The following is an 18,014-nucleotide window of genomic DNA, read 5'->3' on the forward strand; positions in this document are numbered from 1 at the left end:
CTCACTGTTCCCCTCCTCGGCGCCTCGCCGCTTATTCTCCTTTTCGTCCAGTGTTACGCTAAACGGGTAAGGCGCAACGTGTACCACTTCACTAAACAGCGAAGAAACCGAGGGTATTCACTGTGATGCAACGCAAGGCGTTAACCCCCCCCCCCCCTTCGGTCAATGCTATCCCATATCACACGCGCACCTCACGCACTCTTGAAGCACCGGTGCTGCTGCGTGTATGCGTGCGGCTTTGCGTCGGTGTGCATGGAAATGTGCACCGCCCTATATGTATGCTCATATGTGTGTAACGAGGGCGGCACTTCTCTCCCTTCCGCCCTGCTCTCTGCTCTGTGCTTCCTCTCCCGCGTGCTTGACGACGCCACCCTGCTTCTACCTTCTTTGCACGCCTTCCTCGATGTCTCTCCGCCGCCTCCCGTGGTGTGAACAGCGGGTACGACTGGTACTCGCCTCTCCGCCCTTCTCTGCTCCGCACCCCCCTCCACACACACTTACAACTGCGGGAGCGTGGGTGTACATACCCACACACAGATACACACCGACGGACGGACGCGCTCTCATTGTAGCCGCGCGCGACCGACTGTCGTGTTTTTCCTTGCTTGGTGGTGGTGAGAAGTCTTCTTGTGCACACCAACCCCCCTTCTCCACCCGGCACTGCGTGCGTGTGCGTGTGTGTACACACACATCTCTTTCTCTCCATGCCTTCCATCCGTGCACTGTCTTGTCGCTTGCTCGCTCATTCAGCCTTTTCAATTCCGTTGCCCTCGTTGCCGGCTTGTACGGCGTGCGGCCTCATAACTTGACGCACGCAGCCACACGCACACACAGACACGCGCTTCCTGGCGCCTTGGCGATGCTGGCGGTGCGTAAACTGGTGGAACCCACCGCGGTGAAAGCGTTGTGCGTCTTGCGGTTGGAGTCGGATGCGGCGACGCCAGCGCCCTGCGGCAACAGAGCTGTTGTTCTGGCGGCTATTTCAGAGTCGATCCATGTGTTTGACCTCGCACCCGCCTCCGCGGCCACGGTTCTCGACTCATCCGTCTTGTCATCAGCACTGAGTCTGCAGTTTTGTCCACGAGGCCACGTTTTCAACGTTGGCTGTGGCGTGTCCGGGTTGCTGGCGCTGGCGAACCAGTGCTTCATCGTGTGGACGCGAGACCAGGAGTGCATACTGGTGCGTTACCAAGCCAACCTTGCTAGTCCTCCCGCCAAACGTGCAAGTGTGGCTGATGCATGCCGTGTATACAGAGAAGATGGGCAGCCGTCGCCGTTGCACAACAAGGAACATCACTGGTACGTGGTGCGGCGCATGAGGCTGTGGTGCCCCGACGCAGGCGAGCTTCTCCCGGCGCCGGAGATGGGCGTCAACGAGGGCATGGACACTGTCTTCATCCGCTTCTCCGAGAAGCACGTCTTCCTTGTCTGCATGAAGTGGGTGGCGTCCTGCACGCCAAGTGAGAAGGGACGCCTGTCAGCGGACACGCTGCGCACCTGCCGCTGGCATACAGGCAACTACATGCGTGCCTACGCCGGCACCGGGTTCCACTACCCGACCCAGAGCTGCAGTGTGGCCACCCGACGCCCACGCGAGAGCAGCTCCGACCATCAGGCGCGGCTTGAGCGACTGTGGCAGTCATGCTCCCCCTTCGCCAGCATACCTGACGAGGACCTCATTGCGAGCCACTCGGTGAGGGAGCTGGCCCTGCACAAGGACGCAGAGACGCAAGGCGCCGCTGCGAGGTATGCCTCGGTGTCACCTTCGTCCCCGACGGACGACTACTGCGGCGTGAGCGATGTGTGGCTGCGTCGTGAGGCCCACACCGCCCCGTCACCGCTGATGCCATCACCGGCGCAGTACTGCGGCAGTCCACTGGGAGGCTTCGCAAACGTGCGAGGCACCGGGGGAAATACCGCCGTTCACCACGCACCACCGACGCTCTTCGGTTCCAGGACTGTCGCCCTCAAGGACAGGTACGCCTCACCGCACAAGAGCGCTATCGCTGTGGTTGCGCCACGGCGAAGCGGGCGGCGGGGGGTAGAGTGGCAGCTGCTCGTGATGGTGAGCACCGACTCTTATACGGCGGTCTACCACCTGCAGAGGCGCCACACTCCGCTGACGGCACACCACCTCGTCCTCGACGGGCTCGTGCACGACGCGGCGTACCCGCGCCAGGTGCTCCTTTGTTCCCATAGCGGTGACGCTATCAACGATGTATGGGTAGCTCTCAGCAGCGGCGTCGTGACACGGCTCTCCGTGTCGGCGCTGCGCTCCAGGTGGAGCGCCGGTGGAGAGAGGGCCAAGGTAGGGTGGCCCAGGGTATCAGTATCGGGGCTGCCTCCATCCTTCTACTGCCGACGCATGCTTCCAGCTGATGACCTCATCGGCACTGACCCGCACCTCAGCAGCCCCGGCAGCGTTGGAGCTGACACTTCAGCTTACCCCTGTGCAGGACGGTATGCCATCTTCTCCGATGGGGTTCAAGACGTGTACGTAGTCGACCTCGTGGAGTGCCGAGTGGTGGCGGCCATGGCTGCCGATGGACCCATGACCGACATCTGCGAAGCCCCGCACGGCTTCGTGGCAAGCTTTGCGAAGGGGGTGCTGCGGTACCTTCAGCCCGGCGTTCCGCTGCATGTATGCGGGACGGCCACCCTCGCTGCGGTGACGGATGCCCTGCACGCCGCACGTGTGCGGTGCAGCACTGCCAGCGACAGCGATGGCGTCGCCCCTGGTGTGTATCTCATGGCCAGCACGAGGTTCACCTCGCAGTTGTTCCTCGTGGAGGAGGGCGGCATGCGTGCCACTGCGGCGGACGGGTGGGCCTACGCGATGGATGAGCCCACGCTGGCGTTTGGCGCCGGCGCCGCAACACTCGCGCAGTGCACGGCGACACGCTGGTGTGTCGGGCGTGTTGTGCACACGCTTCCAGGCGTCTTCTCGCACGCGGCCATCGCGGAGTTGCCCATCCTCGGCCTCGTGTGCGTTGGCGCCGTCGCAGCTGCGAAGCACGATGCGTGCGAGCGCCTTGCAGTTGTGACTGGGACCGACGTTCGCATTCTTCGCATTGCGGAGGCGGCCTGTGGGCCATGGTCGTGTATCACGGTGACGGCACTCGAGGGGGATATGGCGATGCATGTTGTGATGGGACGGTGGGAGGGCGGGGTGACAATGGCGCAGTTGCAGTACGCGCCTGAGTCGTCGTGGCGGTGCGTGGCAGCGTGCACGGTTCATCCGACGTTTGGCGCCGGCGCACCGGTGCAGCGACTGCTGCCCCTGCCGCGTGCCGGGGAGCACACTCGCTGGATGGCGACTCACGCCAGTGGAGAGGTGTCTATTCTAACGGCGGCGCCGCTCAACACATGTGCGGCGGAGGCGGTAGCGGCAGCAGGGATGCCGGCGCTGCTGCACGCGTGGGCTGCAGCAGAGAACGTGCGGGGCGGCAATGGTGTCTCGATTACCGCAACGGCAGCGGTGCCGCTGCTGCGAGCCGCAGGCGGTGATGCGCTGAACGGCTTTGATGGGGCGCTGCTGCAGCCGCGAGATGGCGCCGTGCTTTTCTTTTCTGTCCCCCTCGAGGAGGCCGACACACAAACTCCGCCGCTGATGCGGCGACACCGCGAGAGCAGCGAGGCAGACGTGGCATGGAGCACCCGACTGGAGTACACCGTACGTGCCATCCTCGAGCCGCTCGATGCAGTACAGGTGAGGGCGTCTTCGTGGCGCGAGGCGATTTTATTCGAACGCGGCACTGCCACGGGTAACCTGGCGTACGACCTCCTAGTAGCACACCATGACAAGCTGACGCTGCTGGCCCTCGACCGGCATGTCTTCAGCCGCGACCAGCGGGCTGCCGGCGCGACGCCACCTGGAACCCGCGCCTATGCGCTGGTGTCTGCTGCGCCTACTCGCTACGTATGCACTCATCAAGTCAGGCTGTCACAGACGAAGGCGAAGGCGCGTGAGACGCTCCTCGAAGTGGCGAGCTCGCCAGATGGCGCGAATGGAGACTTGATGTTGTGTGTGACGGTGGGGGCTGAGGCTCAGCACACAACGCGACTCACAACTGTGCGCACGACAACACTGATGACGCTGGACTCGGTCGTGCTGAAAGACTGCACAGCTCACTGGATGGCCTCCGTGCCAACCTCGGCGCGCGCCGCTGGCCAACACGCTGCTCCGTTGTTTCTCTTGTGCACCCTTCATGTATCCTCTGGTGGGGTGCAGCTGCAGGTGGTGACCGGCAACCCGCTGCGAGTTGTCTCTAGTGTGACGCTTGAGGATGTGCCAGCTCCGCCAGACGCGCAAGACGAGCACGTGTCCATTGATGGGTCCGTGCAACTTGTGCCGTCGCGCGCGGGCGAGCACGGCGAGCTGGGGATGTCGGAGGTGTTGGTGACAGTCGCCGCCGACTACGGGATTCACCTATTCGCCCTGCGGGGGCACACGCTGTACTTCCAGCACTGCGTGGCGGCCCCGGAGTGTGTCAGCGCCGTGGTACTGTGCTACCCGGTGGTGACAGCGTGCACATTGGGCGAGACGAACGTCTACCTGCAGGTTTACCCTGTGCACGACACGACCGAGTCCCTTGCACCCTCCTACACGGCGGCGGCGACGAGGTTGTTGAAGGAGTACGGCAAGGTGTCGTGGAAGATGCGCGTTGAGGCTCGTGAGCCATCCTTGGGCGCGTGTGTCATTGCGCAGGCGTCTCTGTACGACCGGTGTGTACGGACGGACTTGGAGGGCGACGTGTCGGTAGTGTTCGCCTCCTTCGTGGCTGCCTTCTCGTCCACAAAGCCGCGAACGGCACCCCATGTCAACCGCGAGGATGCCTACATCGGTTCCGCGGACGGGCCGCAATCTTTTCTCACTCACGCGGTGCGTCTCCCGTCAGTGCCGACGAAGGCGCGGTTTATTCGCCGCGCTGAAGCGATCCACCGTCGCTTCCCCCTCCAGCTGCAGTGCAACGGCCGCCACGTCACGCTGCAGTCGCTGAGTCAGCGCAAAGACGGGTCCGCGCGTCTGCTGCTGTTGCCGTGTCACGATGGAAGTCTGTACAGCGCGTACGAGCTGCCCTTCAGCATTGCGCATCCGCTGATGCGGCTGGAGCAGGTCATCACCGACACCTACGCGCTCGATCTCTCCGCTACTGTGCACCCAACCTTTCCCGGACGTCTGCAGCACACCTACCACTTGCGTCCTTTCCACATCGCACACGCTCTGCAGCCGGTAGTGGGGATACAGCGAGCGTTGAAGCAGGCTTGCATCATTGTGGACGCCGTGAACGAGTACTTCATGCTGCGTGAGGTTGTGCGCGATGGGTGGAGCAGAAGTGGTAACACAACGAGGGAGTCGATAGGTGACGAGGCAGCCGCGCACCGGAAGTTCATCGCCCTCGATGACGTCGTGCAGACGTTGCTGGCCGAGGAGTACAACGGCGCGTACACGGTGGACGACTGTGCGGAGGCACTCAACCTGTCTTGAGGAATGTGTTACCTTCTGTGATGTGCCGGTAAAGGGGATAACATGAATGATGGAAGAGAGGAGGGCGGTCCACCTATCTTTCTCTGGTGCGACGTGAGAGGCGCTCTCTCCTCCGTGCTCCTTCCTCTTCTTTCTTTTCACCGCATATCCACTTCCCTCAGCCTTGTCCCCCCGTTGCACACGAACTCTTTGTTGTTGCTGGCCGTTGATGTCGTTGTGGGTGACGAGCAGACGCTTTCATAGATGCCACGCAGATCATATCACCTCTCTAAAGTCATCTCTTTTCCCCGCCCCGACCCCCCCTCCCCCCGCTCCACTCTAGCGTGACGCGAAGCCTCTGATGCTGTGCTGTCAAGGCGGACAACTTGCGTCCTTCTCGCACACACTGCGCCCCACAAACACGAACGAAGCGACGAGGGGACAAACAGGAACCAGGAATTGCGCAAACCGCCCCGTCGTGCGGCTTACATTCTCTCCCTCTCCCTCGTCCCTGCTCTATGTGCATCCCCTGTGTGCCCATTGCCTCATCCCTCCATCTCTCTCTCTGCTCTCCCCCCTCCCCACTGGATCTGCGCAGTATCGGACACGCCATCTCGTTAGGTTTGTTCACCCTCTTCCCCTTTAGCAGCTCTCCCACACCACGATTCGAGCCTCTGCTCTACCCTCCTCCCCCTTCACTCTTTTCGTCCCGACGCGCTACCTTCTTTACCACGCCTCATCGCCCCCCTCCCTTCCCTTCTGTCCCGTCACGGCCGCCATCACGGCCATCATCACCGCTAGCCTTTGCCTGAGTCGCTCTCTCTTCGTTGTTGTGCTGTGTCTGACCTTCTTCCCTTTCGCACAGCACCGAAAACGAGCCTCTCTTTCGAGAAGAACCCAAAAAGGAAACGAAGAAAGTGGACACAACCTCTCTCTCTCTCTCTCTCTCTCTCTTTCTTTCTCTCCATCACCATCATCCTCAACACACCGCCACAGAGAACCAACAACCCAGACGCTGAAGAGAGCGAAGAAGGAGCCACTGCGTTACACCCCCCGTGCCTCCCTCGTCATCTTTTTCCTTTTTCTCTTATAAACTGAGTGGCGGTAATTGTGTGTGTGTGCGCGTGCGCTGGTGTACGCGGGTTTTGTGGAGATACGCAAGTCTCCATAAAAGCGACTGTACGCTGAGGCAGGCACACCAGTGAGACGCGAGACAGTTTTTAGCAGCAGCAGCAGTAGTAGTAGCAGTGTACTTCTCCACCTCTCACTCTCCCTGTCTGTCTCTCCCCCCAAGCTTGTGCGTGCCTGTGTGCTTTCTGTAAGACGTAAAATTTTGTGCTTTTCTCCTCTTGCGCTCTTCGTTTTTTCCTTGCTTCCTTTCCCTTCCCCTCTCTTCTTGTGTGTGTGTGTGTGTGTGTGCGTGCGTGAGTGTGTCTGTCTCCGCCTGCATTGGCTGCGTGCGTGTGTGTGTCTGTGTGCGCGCGCGCACCTGCAGAAAGGGTCACACAGCAGTTCGAGGTCTTCCCCTCCTCTCCGCTTTCCCCAGTATCATTATCAGTATCCTACTCACTCCCATTTATGTTTGTGTGTGTGTGTGTGTGTGCAAAAGCAAGCGCGTGCGTGTATGTGTCTCGGGCTCTTTGTCTCTCTTCCTCTCACTCACTCTTTGTGTTTCGTCTTGCTGTTCTTCCCGTCGTTCTTGTCGCCAAGGTTGTTGCAGTGTCTTACCACTGCGGTTGCTGTCGTAGCGCTTGTGCCTGTTGAGTGAGTCATTGCCCTGCCTCCCTTCATCTGTCTCGGTGTGTCGGTGGGTGTCTCGTTGGACTTTGTGCAGGGGGCGTGTGCGCTCTTGTCTTCTCTTTATTCCTTTCACTTGTTTTTTTTTTTGTTTTCCGGTTGTTGTCTGTTTCGTTGAGTTGGCTGATCGCACTATACGCCTCCTTCTTCCTCCTCTGCCCTCGGCTTCGTCGTCTGCCCGGGGTTCCTGTTGTGGGCGCTTTCTTCCTCTCCACATCTCCTGTTGCTCTGCCTGTGTGTGTGTGTGTGCCTGTGTGTGTGTGTGTGCCTGTGTGTGTGGATCTGAATTCTCTCCCTCTGCACAAGTCACCATCTCTCTTCTTTCTCTGCCTCTTCCCCCTACACCTTTTGTTTTGTTCGGTTTCTTTTCATTGTGTCGTTGTGGAGGGTCTACGCCGAACTCCTTCTCTCCCTCTCGTTCACATTTTTGTGGTGGCTGTCCCCCCTCCTTCTCTCTCTGTCGTGTGTGTGCGTGTGTGTGCGGTGCCCACTGTCGACTGTGCGTTGCGTGCGTCGTTTTTCCTTTTCCTCCCTTGCCTTCGCCGACCTTTCTGTGCTGTTGTCGTCTCTCGCTCTCGCTTTGTTTGTCTGTTCATCGCCGGTGCTGCTGTTGTTTGCTCTCCACCCCATTCCCCCCCCCCTCCCTCCCGTTCCTATTCCTCCCTTTCTGTCTCTCCCTTGTACCCGCTTTTACGCGCGTGGTTCTACTTTCCCACGGGCACGCCGGCTACACACACACACACACACGCACACACACACACAGAGAGAGAGAGAGAGAGAGAGAGAGAGAGAGTGATCTTGCTTGGCGTGCGCGCATGTGTCTCTCTTAAGTGGCGGACGTCACTTTCCTCTTTTCTCTTTTCGCTCCCCCCCTTCCCTGCGCGTTGATTTCGCCGGCCTTCTCTCTCTCCTTTTGGCGCCCACACATTTTGTTGTTTTGCTTGGCCCCGCGCACTCGCGTCTCTTCGTCCCTCCACCGCCTTAATACGCCTCCCCCCTTCATCTGCTTCTACGCACCGTTGGTGCCACTCAGCATGGAGGACAAGAACCGTAATTTACTGAGTCAGCTGAGCGGGCTGCGTCTCAGCGACGGCTCCGTCGTCGGCAACCGCCTCGGCAGCGGCAACACTCCTCCCACGCTCTCCGCCTTCGGCTCCCGTTCTACCCCCCCCACCACGAGTCCTTCGAGCTTTCCTGTATCGGCACTGCCGAGCCACTCGATCGATGCGCTGAACGGGACGCACGGAAAGCAGCAGCGCCGCGGCAACCGCGCGCCACGCGCAGACGCGAAGAAGGACGGTGAGTCACCAACTTCGTCCGTCACTGACAAGATCAACCGACTTCTCGCTCAAAACAAAGGCTCCTTGGCGAACAGCGGCGCCGCCACGAGTGAGTCGTCTGGTGGCAACCGCGACACTGGCGGCGCTAGCATTCTCTCGTCGCTGGCCGCACAAATTGTTCACTCCCCGTCTCTGTCGCCCAGCAACGGCACTGCCAGCTCGACACACACCTCGACGCCGACAGCGGTAAGGACGGTGTCTATGCCCGCAGCATCGAGCTCAACCGTCGCCGTACCAAAGCCGCGCTCTGTGGAGGTCGCCACAGCCATGTCCGCCGCGACCCCGGCTGCTATGACCATCCCTGCTGCGGCCGAGTCGCTCAATCCGAAGGTGATGGAGTTCTTCACCAAGGCTGCCGGTGGCTCCCGGCCGCCGCCACCGCTTGTGGAGCCGACAGCGGCGCTGAAGAGCGCCATTGTTATCGAAGAGCCAAAGAACGGCAAGGCGACCGCGGGCCGCAAGGAGAAGGCCGTCGCCGCAGCGGCAGGAGCAGCGGCGTCTTCATCATCCGCATCACCCGCCCCTGCGGTGGCTGCGACAACTTCGAGTAACGCACGCTCTGCACACCAGGCGCCCTCCTCGACGAAGTCACAGAAGGAATCGACAGACCCGACCAATAAGTTTCTGGTAGACGCGTTCGGTGCGATAGACAACCTCGACGCCACCAAGCCCATTATCCGCGCGGCCCCAGAGATTCCGCGCGAGGGACGGTACATCATCGTTGGCGACGTGCACGGCTGCGTGGATCAGCTGGAGCAGCTGGTCGAGAAGGTCAAGTACGTGAAAGGAAAGGACTGTCTCTTCATCATCGGCGACTATGTGAACAAGGGGCCGGACTCAATCGGCGCGGTGCGCGCATGCCAGCGCCTTGGCGCGTACGGCGTGCTAGGCAACCACGACTACACCCTGCTGCGGTGCTGCGTTCGTATGCGGCGTCGCCCCTTCACCCCTGACGACCTCCGCGACCCGGTAAAGCGACTGGCCCAGAAACTCCCAAAGGACTGTGAGTACTACCTGCGTGGTCTGCCCCATATTGTGCGAATTCCTCGCCACAACGTCCTCCTCGTGCACGCCGGGCTGAACCTCCAACACTCCGTAGAGAATCAAAATGTTGAGGAGGTGATGCACCTGCGCCGGCTGGAGATGGTGCCGCACAAGCCGGGCATGTTCAAGGCAATCGCCAAGGGGGTGGAGGGGGAGCCATGGGCAAAGCTGTGGAAGGGGCCTGAGATGGTCATCTTCGGCCATGACGCCTACGCCGGCTTCCAGGCGCACGCGCATGCCTGCGGCATCGACACCGGCTGCGTTTACGGCGACCCGTTGACATGTGTCGTTTACGGACAGAACAGCCCCGCGGGCGAGTTTTTCTCCGTGCCTGGGCTGCCCAAGTTGGAGAACGAGATGAAGGGTCTGCCCCCGCCTAGCTCCGACATCTACGAGCAGGAGGACATGGACCTCGAGAAGCTCATTATTCGACCTACCACGCGCGCCACGCCGGCCATGATGAACGGCAGCGCCGACTCTCGTCCTGTGTTCCTCGAGGCACCGCTGGGCTACAAGGAGGCTGAGGAGAGCAGCGCCGTCGGTGCGTCCACCGTCTCCAGCCTGAAAGCGTCGAACCTCACGGCAACGGTTACCAGCACGAACATGGTAATGACGCCCATTTCCACGTCTCCGTTGCGCCTCGCCACACCGACGTGCGCCGTCAATGAGCGGCTCATGGCGACAAACACCGTCAACACACGCGAGGTGCAGCGCGCGACACTGCTGGCTCTCTCTGCCACGCGCCAGCTTTCCGCGATCGCGGTGCTGCTTGGGATGCCCCTGTACGATCAAGAAATCGACGCAATGCTGGGGTCGGAAAGTGCCGACAAAGTCTCACAGGAGGCCTTCTGGGAGCCCTTCACTCGCCTCATCCTTGTGGCGGCAGCGGAGATGCCCAAGGATGACACTGCAACACTCGCAGGGGTGGAGGCGACACTGCAGCTCGCCTTCGACGTGTGCGAGGAAATGGAGGCGGTGGGGAGAACGCTGCAGCCGGAACTGAAGAAATTTCTGCAGGCGGAGAGAGAGAGCCCTGCGTGGTCCAAGCGGATCGTGAAATGCGCGGAGACGCTGGTGTTGGCGTAAATGGCGATATCCGCCCTGCACCACCTTCTGGATGCCGGTCATGTCCCGCGCCATCTGTGTCCGTGGGAGTTTGCGTCTGCGTATGCTTGCGCATAACGGGGACGACGCTATCATGGGGGGGTGGTTGCCCTCGTTTGCCTTTAATGCCACCGCCCTTCTTACTGCATGCTCGGGAAGAACACCACGTTCCCCCGTTTCTCTCTGCTAGTGCGTACATGCGTACATGCGCACATGCGCGTGCGTGTGTTAGAACCTTGTTTTATAGCTGACGCAAAGAACAGAGGGGAGCACAGGGAAACGTGAGGCGAGGAGAGGTGTCATGGCCTGTCAGGGGAGGGAGGCACAGGGGTAAGGGGCATACAGCGTGAGTGTGTGTGTGTGTGTGCGTGTGAAAGAGTCCACATATGCGCGTGCATGCTTTAGTTCTTTCCATTCCGTTCAGAATGACGTCTTGATTGCATTCTGGCAGACGTTGCCGCCTCCTCCTCCTCCCTTTCTTCCTCCTCCTTTTCGTTTGGCCCGCCCCGCGGCGTTTATCGGAACCCCAGCGTCTCTCTGACGGGCGGCATCTCCCTACCTCCCCTGCTGTTGCCAGCCCTTCCCCTTCTCCTTTCCACTCTCCCTCCCTCCCTCTCCCTATTATTGCGTGCGTGCGAAGGCAGCCGAGGAGCGACACGACACCGCCAAGGCCGCTTTTCTTTATGATTGTTTTGTTCTGTTGTGTGTGTTTTCCCTCACTCTCACTCGTATGTGTCCTCGCCCTTCCCTCAATAACGGAACGAGACGTGTTCCTCTCTCCTTCTTTGTGTGTGCCCCTGTGTGTATGTGTGTGTGCTCTAGCTCACGAACATCGTGACCGTCGAGGCCCCACAGCCGTCACCGTCTTCTTCAGATGCCCCTCCTTTGGAATCGGTGCTGAGAAGGACCTCTTTCTTCTCCCTTCCTCTTGCGTAGAGACGCGCACACGTCTCCTTGTCTCGGTCTGTCGTTGAGGGGAGGAGGAGGGAGGGCAGGAAGATGTGCTTGTGCGTGCAGCCTCGTGCGTTTCTTGTGCTTCGCTTCGATTCGAGGATGCACCGCGTAGAGCTGAATCAAGGACAGCCAACATTGTGCGCTTTGCCACACGGAGAGCATGGTAGCGTGGGAGGGGGGGGTTCGGGAAAGAGGGGATGATTGATTGGTCAGACGTAGGGTGGAGAGGGTTGGCGCATGCGCTATTGTGGAGCGTGGTCTCTCTCTCTCTCTCTCCCTCTCGGCATTCTACCCCAGCCCCCTCCTTCCTTCGACCTTTCCCATTGGCTGCTTCTCTCCTCGCACTGTCTTCGTTCTCTGCGTTTGTGGATTCGCTTCCCCCCTGCTCCGCTTGCCACGCACACACACCCCTCTCTATCTCACCCTGCCCCGCTACCTCGCCGCGATGCGATTTGCCGAGGCGGGTGCGGCGCGCTCATTGTAATTTTGCACGCTCTGACCTACCCATAAACGGAGAGGAAAGGTTGATATGAATGCAGGGCACTGCCGGTACTGCCCACTTACAGATATATACGCTCGCTGATGCACAGGGCAGTACAGCTGTACTATGCGCACACGTACCAATAGCATACAGTAGCAAGGGAACCACAGAGAGGTAAGAGAGGAGGGGCGCAGCGCAACTCGATTTGGATGCCCCTTTTATAACGGCCTTGATGAAGAGCTGAGTAGTAGAAAGACAAAGACACGCACGTACGCGTGCTTCGACTTTAAAGACGTTCTTGAGCACGCACGCACACACAGCGTTGCATCATCTCTCTTCTCCCCCCTGAGTGTGTGTGTGTGTGTGTGTGCCCCAGTGCCGGCTCCTCTCTTTCTCTCTGTACGGTGAGTGAGTCGGTGCTTGAGTGCGTGTGTGCCTTCTCTCCCTTTTTCTATTTGAGCATGAACCGTACGACGAGCACAACCATACACGCTCGCCAGTGGGTGGGGCGGTGTAGCCGCGGTGATGGTTTCTCTCTCTCTGTGTCTGTGCCACTCACGTCCCCCTCGCACCATGCTCCCGCTCCCCTCTCTCCCCCTTTCTCTCCCCCTCCTCTCCTCCCGTCCCCCAACCTATTAGCTTTATCTTTCACATTTTCTTCGTCTCCTCTGTCGTGTGCGTGTGAGTGATGTATTCCATCTTCCTCTTCTATAGCTCCCTTTTGTATCTTGTGCTCTCTTCATCTCTTCTGTTTTGTGTGTATGTGTGTGCACCTCCCTCCCTCCCTCTGTGCCCGGCGGTCCCTCTCCCCCTCTTCCCTTTCTGTCGGAGCCTGTGTACGCGTGCGTGCGTGTGTCTCCTCTGAGGCGGATATGCACACGCACGTGAAGGAGTGTTTTCGGTGGCACTATTCCACGCTGCTTCAAGGTGTGTCTCCCTCTCGCTCGGTGTGCGTGTGGGCGTGCTGCCTGCCTCTCTGACAAGGCTGAGGGAAGACACACACCTGTGCGTGAGCGCCGATGGGCAGGAGAGAGGCGAGACGCACTTTTGCCGTGTATGAGGGGTGGCGCGTGCGTGTGCCCTTCCGTGACCGAAGGCAGACCACACATCACCGCCGCGCCACGTACCCCACTTCACTTCGTTGTCCGTCACCTTCCGCTCTCTCGTCTTCCTCCACCTCTCTCCACTCCACGTCAACGAGAGCACCGCAGAGGCTGCCGTGTGTACGCCAAACTGCGCTTTGTGTTGCGGTGTGGTGGTGGGTGCCAAACAACGGCGAGGAGCGGGCAGGAGAGGACGCGCAGCGGTGGCGGCGAGGCCAACCGACTGCGCCGGAACGCAAGCGGGGCGCGACTAGCAGGGGGAAGGATCTCCCACGAGAGAGGGTGTTTTCTTTGCTTTCGCATTATTGTGCTCTTCGAGTGAACCTGATGGCTAATGTGCAACCGGTGTGACTTCCGCACTCTCACACACGCACACTCTCGCGTCTGCCGCGGAGTGCGGGGTCGACTTGGCGACACACGTTTCGCGTGTCGCGGAACTTTTCTCTTACGGTGCCAGCACTCGCGCCTCGCCGCCATCATCAGTGCCACCGCACGTACAAAACGAAAAACCCGGTAAGCGATGCCAAACAAGGGTGCAAGGTAGTGGAGGAGGGTGTCGGGGGAGAGAGGGCCTCTCTGAGGGGGGGGGGGGCGGTGATGCTGCCACAAGTGCGTTTGTGAAGGGGAAAACAGACAGAGGCGATAGAAGAAGCGAGTACACACATATCTGCAGCTGTGCGTATGAGGGCATGCTACCCTGCTCTCTGTTCTCCTCCCTCCTCGTCCCCACGCTGTGCTTCGATCTCTTCGATCATCATCGCCTTGTGCGCCCCCTCCCTCCTTCTCTTTTTGCTGCTCCTTCTCTTTCGCTCATGCGGGCGTCTGTGCGTGTGCGTATGTGTGTGCTCACGCCATTCGCTAGCCCCTCCTCCTCCCCCCTCCCTCTTCCTTCCATCTCGTTGGTTTCACACGTGCTCTGCGCTTTACTTCTCTCCCCGCCCTCTGTTCTCTCGGTTCGTTCTTTCTATGTGTTTGCGGGGTGTCGTCTCTCGTCTCCCTTTTTTTCTCATCTCATTTCTATGCCCGTATGTGTGTGTGTGTGTGACTTGACTCTCTCTCTCTCTCTCTCCTTCATGAGCCCTTACGGCGTACAAAACTGCCTTGTGGGGCCACACACGCACATGCTCGCCTCTTTCTCTCGCTTTACGTGCGAAGGCGAGCACATAGGGGCGCGTCAGCGTTTCTGTGGAGCGCGCGCGTATGCTGTGAGCAAGCGGCACCAGCCCCCCTCCTTTGCACACCCACGCTCTCGTTCCTAGGTCTGCACCTCAGGCCCTTTTTCTCCTCCGCACGCGTGCCTCGCCGCGCCTCCGAAGGAGTCGGGGTAGTACAGGACAGTGTATAGAGGGTGGGTGAGACGGGGCCATGGAGAAGAGAGTGGAAAATCCACATGTGTGCCAGTCCTCACCCCCGCTCTCCGTTCTATCGGCGTATCTCACAAGGGAGGCAGGGGAGGGTGCTTGTGAGCTTGTGCCCATGAGGCACAGACAGACACACACACACACACATCTGTTTCATGTGTGCTTCCCCTCCTCTTCACCACCCCCGCGATCTGTAGCCAGTCCTCCTGCCCTCGCCGGTGCGCGTGCTCCATGCCGTCGATCTTTCAAAGCTCAGGTTTATCCATGCAGATCACACATGCGCCACACTCTTCCTGCTTTTGCTCTACTCTTCTGCACCACCTCCCCTTCCCCACCACGTGCCGCTCTCATTCTGTATGTGTGTGGCCTTTATTGTCGCTTACCGGCGCTCTACCGACCCGCCAAACCGCTGGTGCATCTCGTCTTTCTTACTTTCCCTTGCCTGGAGGGGCACCCACGCGCATTGGTAGGCCGCATCAGAGAAGTACACTCACCCACGCTTAGCCTTCCTTCCACGCTTCTCCTTTCGTTTCATTTTTTTCCGTCTCTTGCACGTGGTGACTCCTTCCCCGCCCCATCCACCACCACACCCCCGCCCAAACAACGGCACGGAAGTCTTTGCCCGCATCTCTGACAGCGTTTCTGTATTAGCCATGGCAGTCATCGCCACGCTGCCGGCGGCGAATTACACACACTTGCTGTACATCTGCAGCGATGTGGTGGCGGCTTGTGACCGCAAGACGGCGTACCTGGTGCAACATCGAGGCGACAGCAAGGTGGATGAGGCAACATGCATATCCCCATATGATGCGGACAGTTTCGTTCCATGGTTGCCTCCAGGTGCACCTGTTGCTCGCGTGCGCGCTCTTTGGTGCATGCGCAAGGGCCAAGGCTACGCTGTGTTTGCTGAGCGAGCCGGCGAGAGCGGTGCAACCGCAGCGACATCGCCTGAAGCCGCTTCCGTCAAGATCATCTCTGACTTGGCGGAGAACATTGTCAGCCTGCACATCTTCTACCAGTCGATTCTTGCCGTGCGTACGCTCAAGCGGGTGCTTTTCTACTCACTGGACTCGTCCCCGACAGCGACGAGCATAGCCACACGGATAGGCACCTGCGCGCTTCCGAGGTGGGTGAGTCAACCTGCGGTGGTAGTGGACATAGTCTCGCCTGTGTGCCGCTCCGCGGCTGCAGAGAAGAGCATATGCGTTGCGTGCTTCACATCGGATCGCATGTTTGTGGCCACGATCGTGTGCCCATCCTCCGCGTCTGCAGCCGTGGTGCGTCGCACCGCGATGTCCGGCGTGCTCTTCTCATCCCCTGCCTCTGATCCCGCTCCGACTCGCGTCTGCAAGTGGGCTGTGCGGTGGTGCAGGCAGGAAATGCTGATGCTGTGCTTCTCCGAAGCGGATAGAACCCCACGTCTGACCGGGTTTTTCCTCCAGCCCACAAGAGGGTGCGAAATGTCGAAGTGGATGTCGCCCGAGGAGCTTGCCACGTCGGTGAGCGGCGCCTCGCCTGCTGCGGTGAGGGCCTCCAGCGACATATGCTGTGATAGTGACGGAGCGCACGTGTGGCTGTGCGACACTACTACTGGTCCCTCGGTCGTTCTCCGGGAGGTGACAGCTGCCCTACCGAGTGAGCTGGTGCTGACGGGCACAAGTGCAAGCACGCGGGTGGCGATGGCCACGGGTGCAAGTGGAGTTTTCGTGCTCGCAGGCTGCACACTGTATTCTGTGAAACGCAGCCACATGGGTGCCACGAGCGAGTCGGCCGCTGCCACGCTCACAGGGACTTCGAATGCCAGCTCTCCTGGCAGGGCATCTGTCGCAGCGGTCGGCGACTTGTCAAGGAAGCAGGAAGCAAGCATGCAAAAGGAGTCATCAGCAGCGGAAACCGTCGCGCACAAGGCCGCGGCGAGCGAACGATCGTCGCTGTCTGCGCATACGCTGTCAACGCCATTGCAGCCAGCTGCGGCATCTATATCGCGCAGCGCACAAATCAAGGACGCCGTGTTGGAGTATGCCATGGGGCACACATCGGTCTTTTCAGATGTCGTGCGCGACACCGTTTACGTTCACGAGAGCGGCAGCGCCACCTCTGGCGCCGCCTTCACGCACGATATCTTGAGCGCCATCAGTGAACGGCTTGACGCGGACCGACATCAGCACGCGCTGGCACGTATCCGCTACGGCGGTGTGGCGCGGTCGCTGCATCCCTACACCGTGCTGGAGCTGCTGCGCTTTCGCCGTGGGCCGTCCGCGGAAGCGATGCCGAATGGTCTGCTCCTTGCCATCGCATCGACTCTAGCCGACAAGCCGACGCTCCGAGCCGGTGGTCTGTGGCGACTCCCCGCCTTTGCCGCTGCCTCGGCGGCCTTCTTTGCTTCGACCGGTAGCAGCGGCCCTTTCACATCAGAGCTGGAGAAGAAGCGCTATGTTGCGGATGTCTGTGACGCCGCGAAGGCTGCCCTGGCGAGTGGGGCTCTCGGTGCAGCCCGTCTACTGTTCGCTGTGGCTGCAAGGGCGGTCTCTCTCATCTACGGCGGTACTCGTAGGCGCCACGTTGAGGCGGCTCAACCTTATGGTAAGGAAGAGCAGATGTGCGAGGCGACCATCGCCGAGTGCATCAGCCTTATGCGCTCCTACGTTGAATGGTCTCTCACTGCCTCATCATCTCTGGGCGTCATGTCCGCCCACGTTGGCGCTCCGCACACCCTGACGAAGGAGGCAGCTCTCCGCGATGGCGAGGCGCACCCCATCAGCACATCGCGGCAGGTGCAGATCCACCCCATGCAAGTGTCTCGGCTGCCCAAGAGGTCCATCTGAACACCACCACTACCACCACTGCCGCCGTGGGAGCACACGCCAAAGTGCGTCCCCCAAGTTCTTTTTCCTGGCCCTCCGCTCCAACTGAAACAGGCCCCCGGATGCAAGAATCGGAGTACTGTGCGCGCACACTTCCAGTGACAGCTGACAAGGCGGATCACATTCACGCAAGGCATGGAGAGGTCAGCCGAGCAGGAGTGGTCGACAGAAAAGGCGCGAAGAGATGCGTACCAATTAACCCCAAAGTGCATATACGTGCGGAACATGCGGGGTCTTGTACATCCGACCAGGTGAGCTGATGAAGCGCAGATGCCGGAACGATGACGAGAACACCCCAAGTTACACCATCGAGCCCACCAGACTCCGATGTGGAGAGTCTCCATAACACGTTACGGATTGCAGCGGCTTGAGGCGAGTGAGGGCGATGCACGGCATACAGGCCGGGTGCAGGGTCTCATCGGGCCCTAACCTGAGGCTGGCCAACTTCCTCCTCGGGCCCATGCAGCATACGCCTCGACTGCCCCTTACTATCCGCACG

At 60.1% G+C, this 18,014-nt stretch overlaps 3 protein-coding genes across 3 annotated transcripts; all 3 read left to right on the forward strand.

The window, feature by feature from the left end:
* Window positions 1-859: 859 nt before the first annotated feature.
* LMJF_22_1590 (conserved hypothetical protein) lies at window positions 860-5,488 on the forward strand (the record flags this gene model as incomplete). Its single annotated transcript, XM_001683258.1, has 1 exon — window positions 860-5,488. One exon carries the CDS (start codon window positions 860-862, stop codon window positions 5,486-5,488), a length of 4,629 nt encoding a protein of 1,542 aa, XP_001683310.1.
* A 2,810-nt stretch (window positions 5,489-8,298) lies between these two features.
* On the forward strand, window positions 8,299-10,734 carry LMJF_22_1600 (putative ser/thr protein phosphatase; the record flags this gene model as incomplete). Its single annotated transcript, XM_001683259.1, has 1 exon — window positions 8,299-10,734. The coding sequence occupies one exon, from the start codon at window positions 8,299-8,301 to the stop codon at window positions 10,732-10,734; it is 2,436 nt and encodes an 811-aa protein (XP_001683311.1).
* Window positions 10,735-15,304: 4,570 nt separating this feature from the next.
* Window positions 15,305-17,476, forward strand: LMJF_22_1610 (conserved hypothetical protein; the record flags this gene model as incomplete). Its single annotated transcript, XM_001683260.1, has 1 exon — window positions 15,305-17,476. One exon carries the CDS (start codon window positions 15,305-15,307, stop codon window positions 17,474-17,476), a length of 2,172 nt encoding a protein of 723 aa, XP_001683312.1.
* Between the last annotated feature and the right edge of the window lie 538 nt (window positions 17,477-18,014).

This window comes from Leishmania major, chromosome 22, assembly GCF_000002725.2.
Source record: "Leishmania major strain Friedlin complete genome, chromosome 22".
NCBI classification, from domain to species: domain Eukaryota; phylum Euglenozoa; class Kinetoplastea; order Trypanosomatida; family Trypanosomatidae; genus Leishmania; species Leishmania major.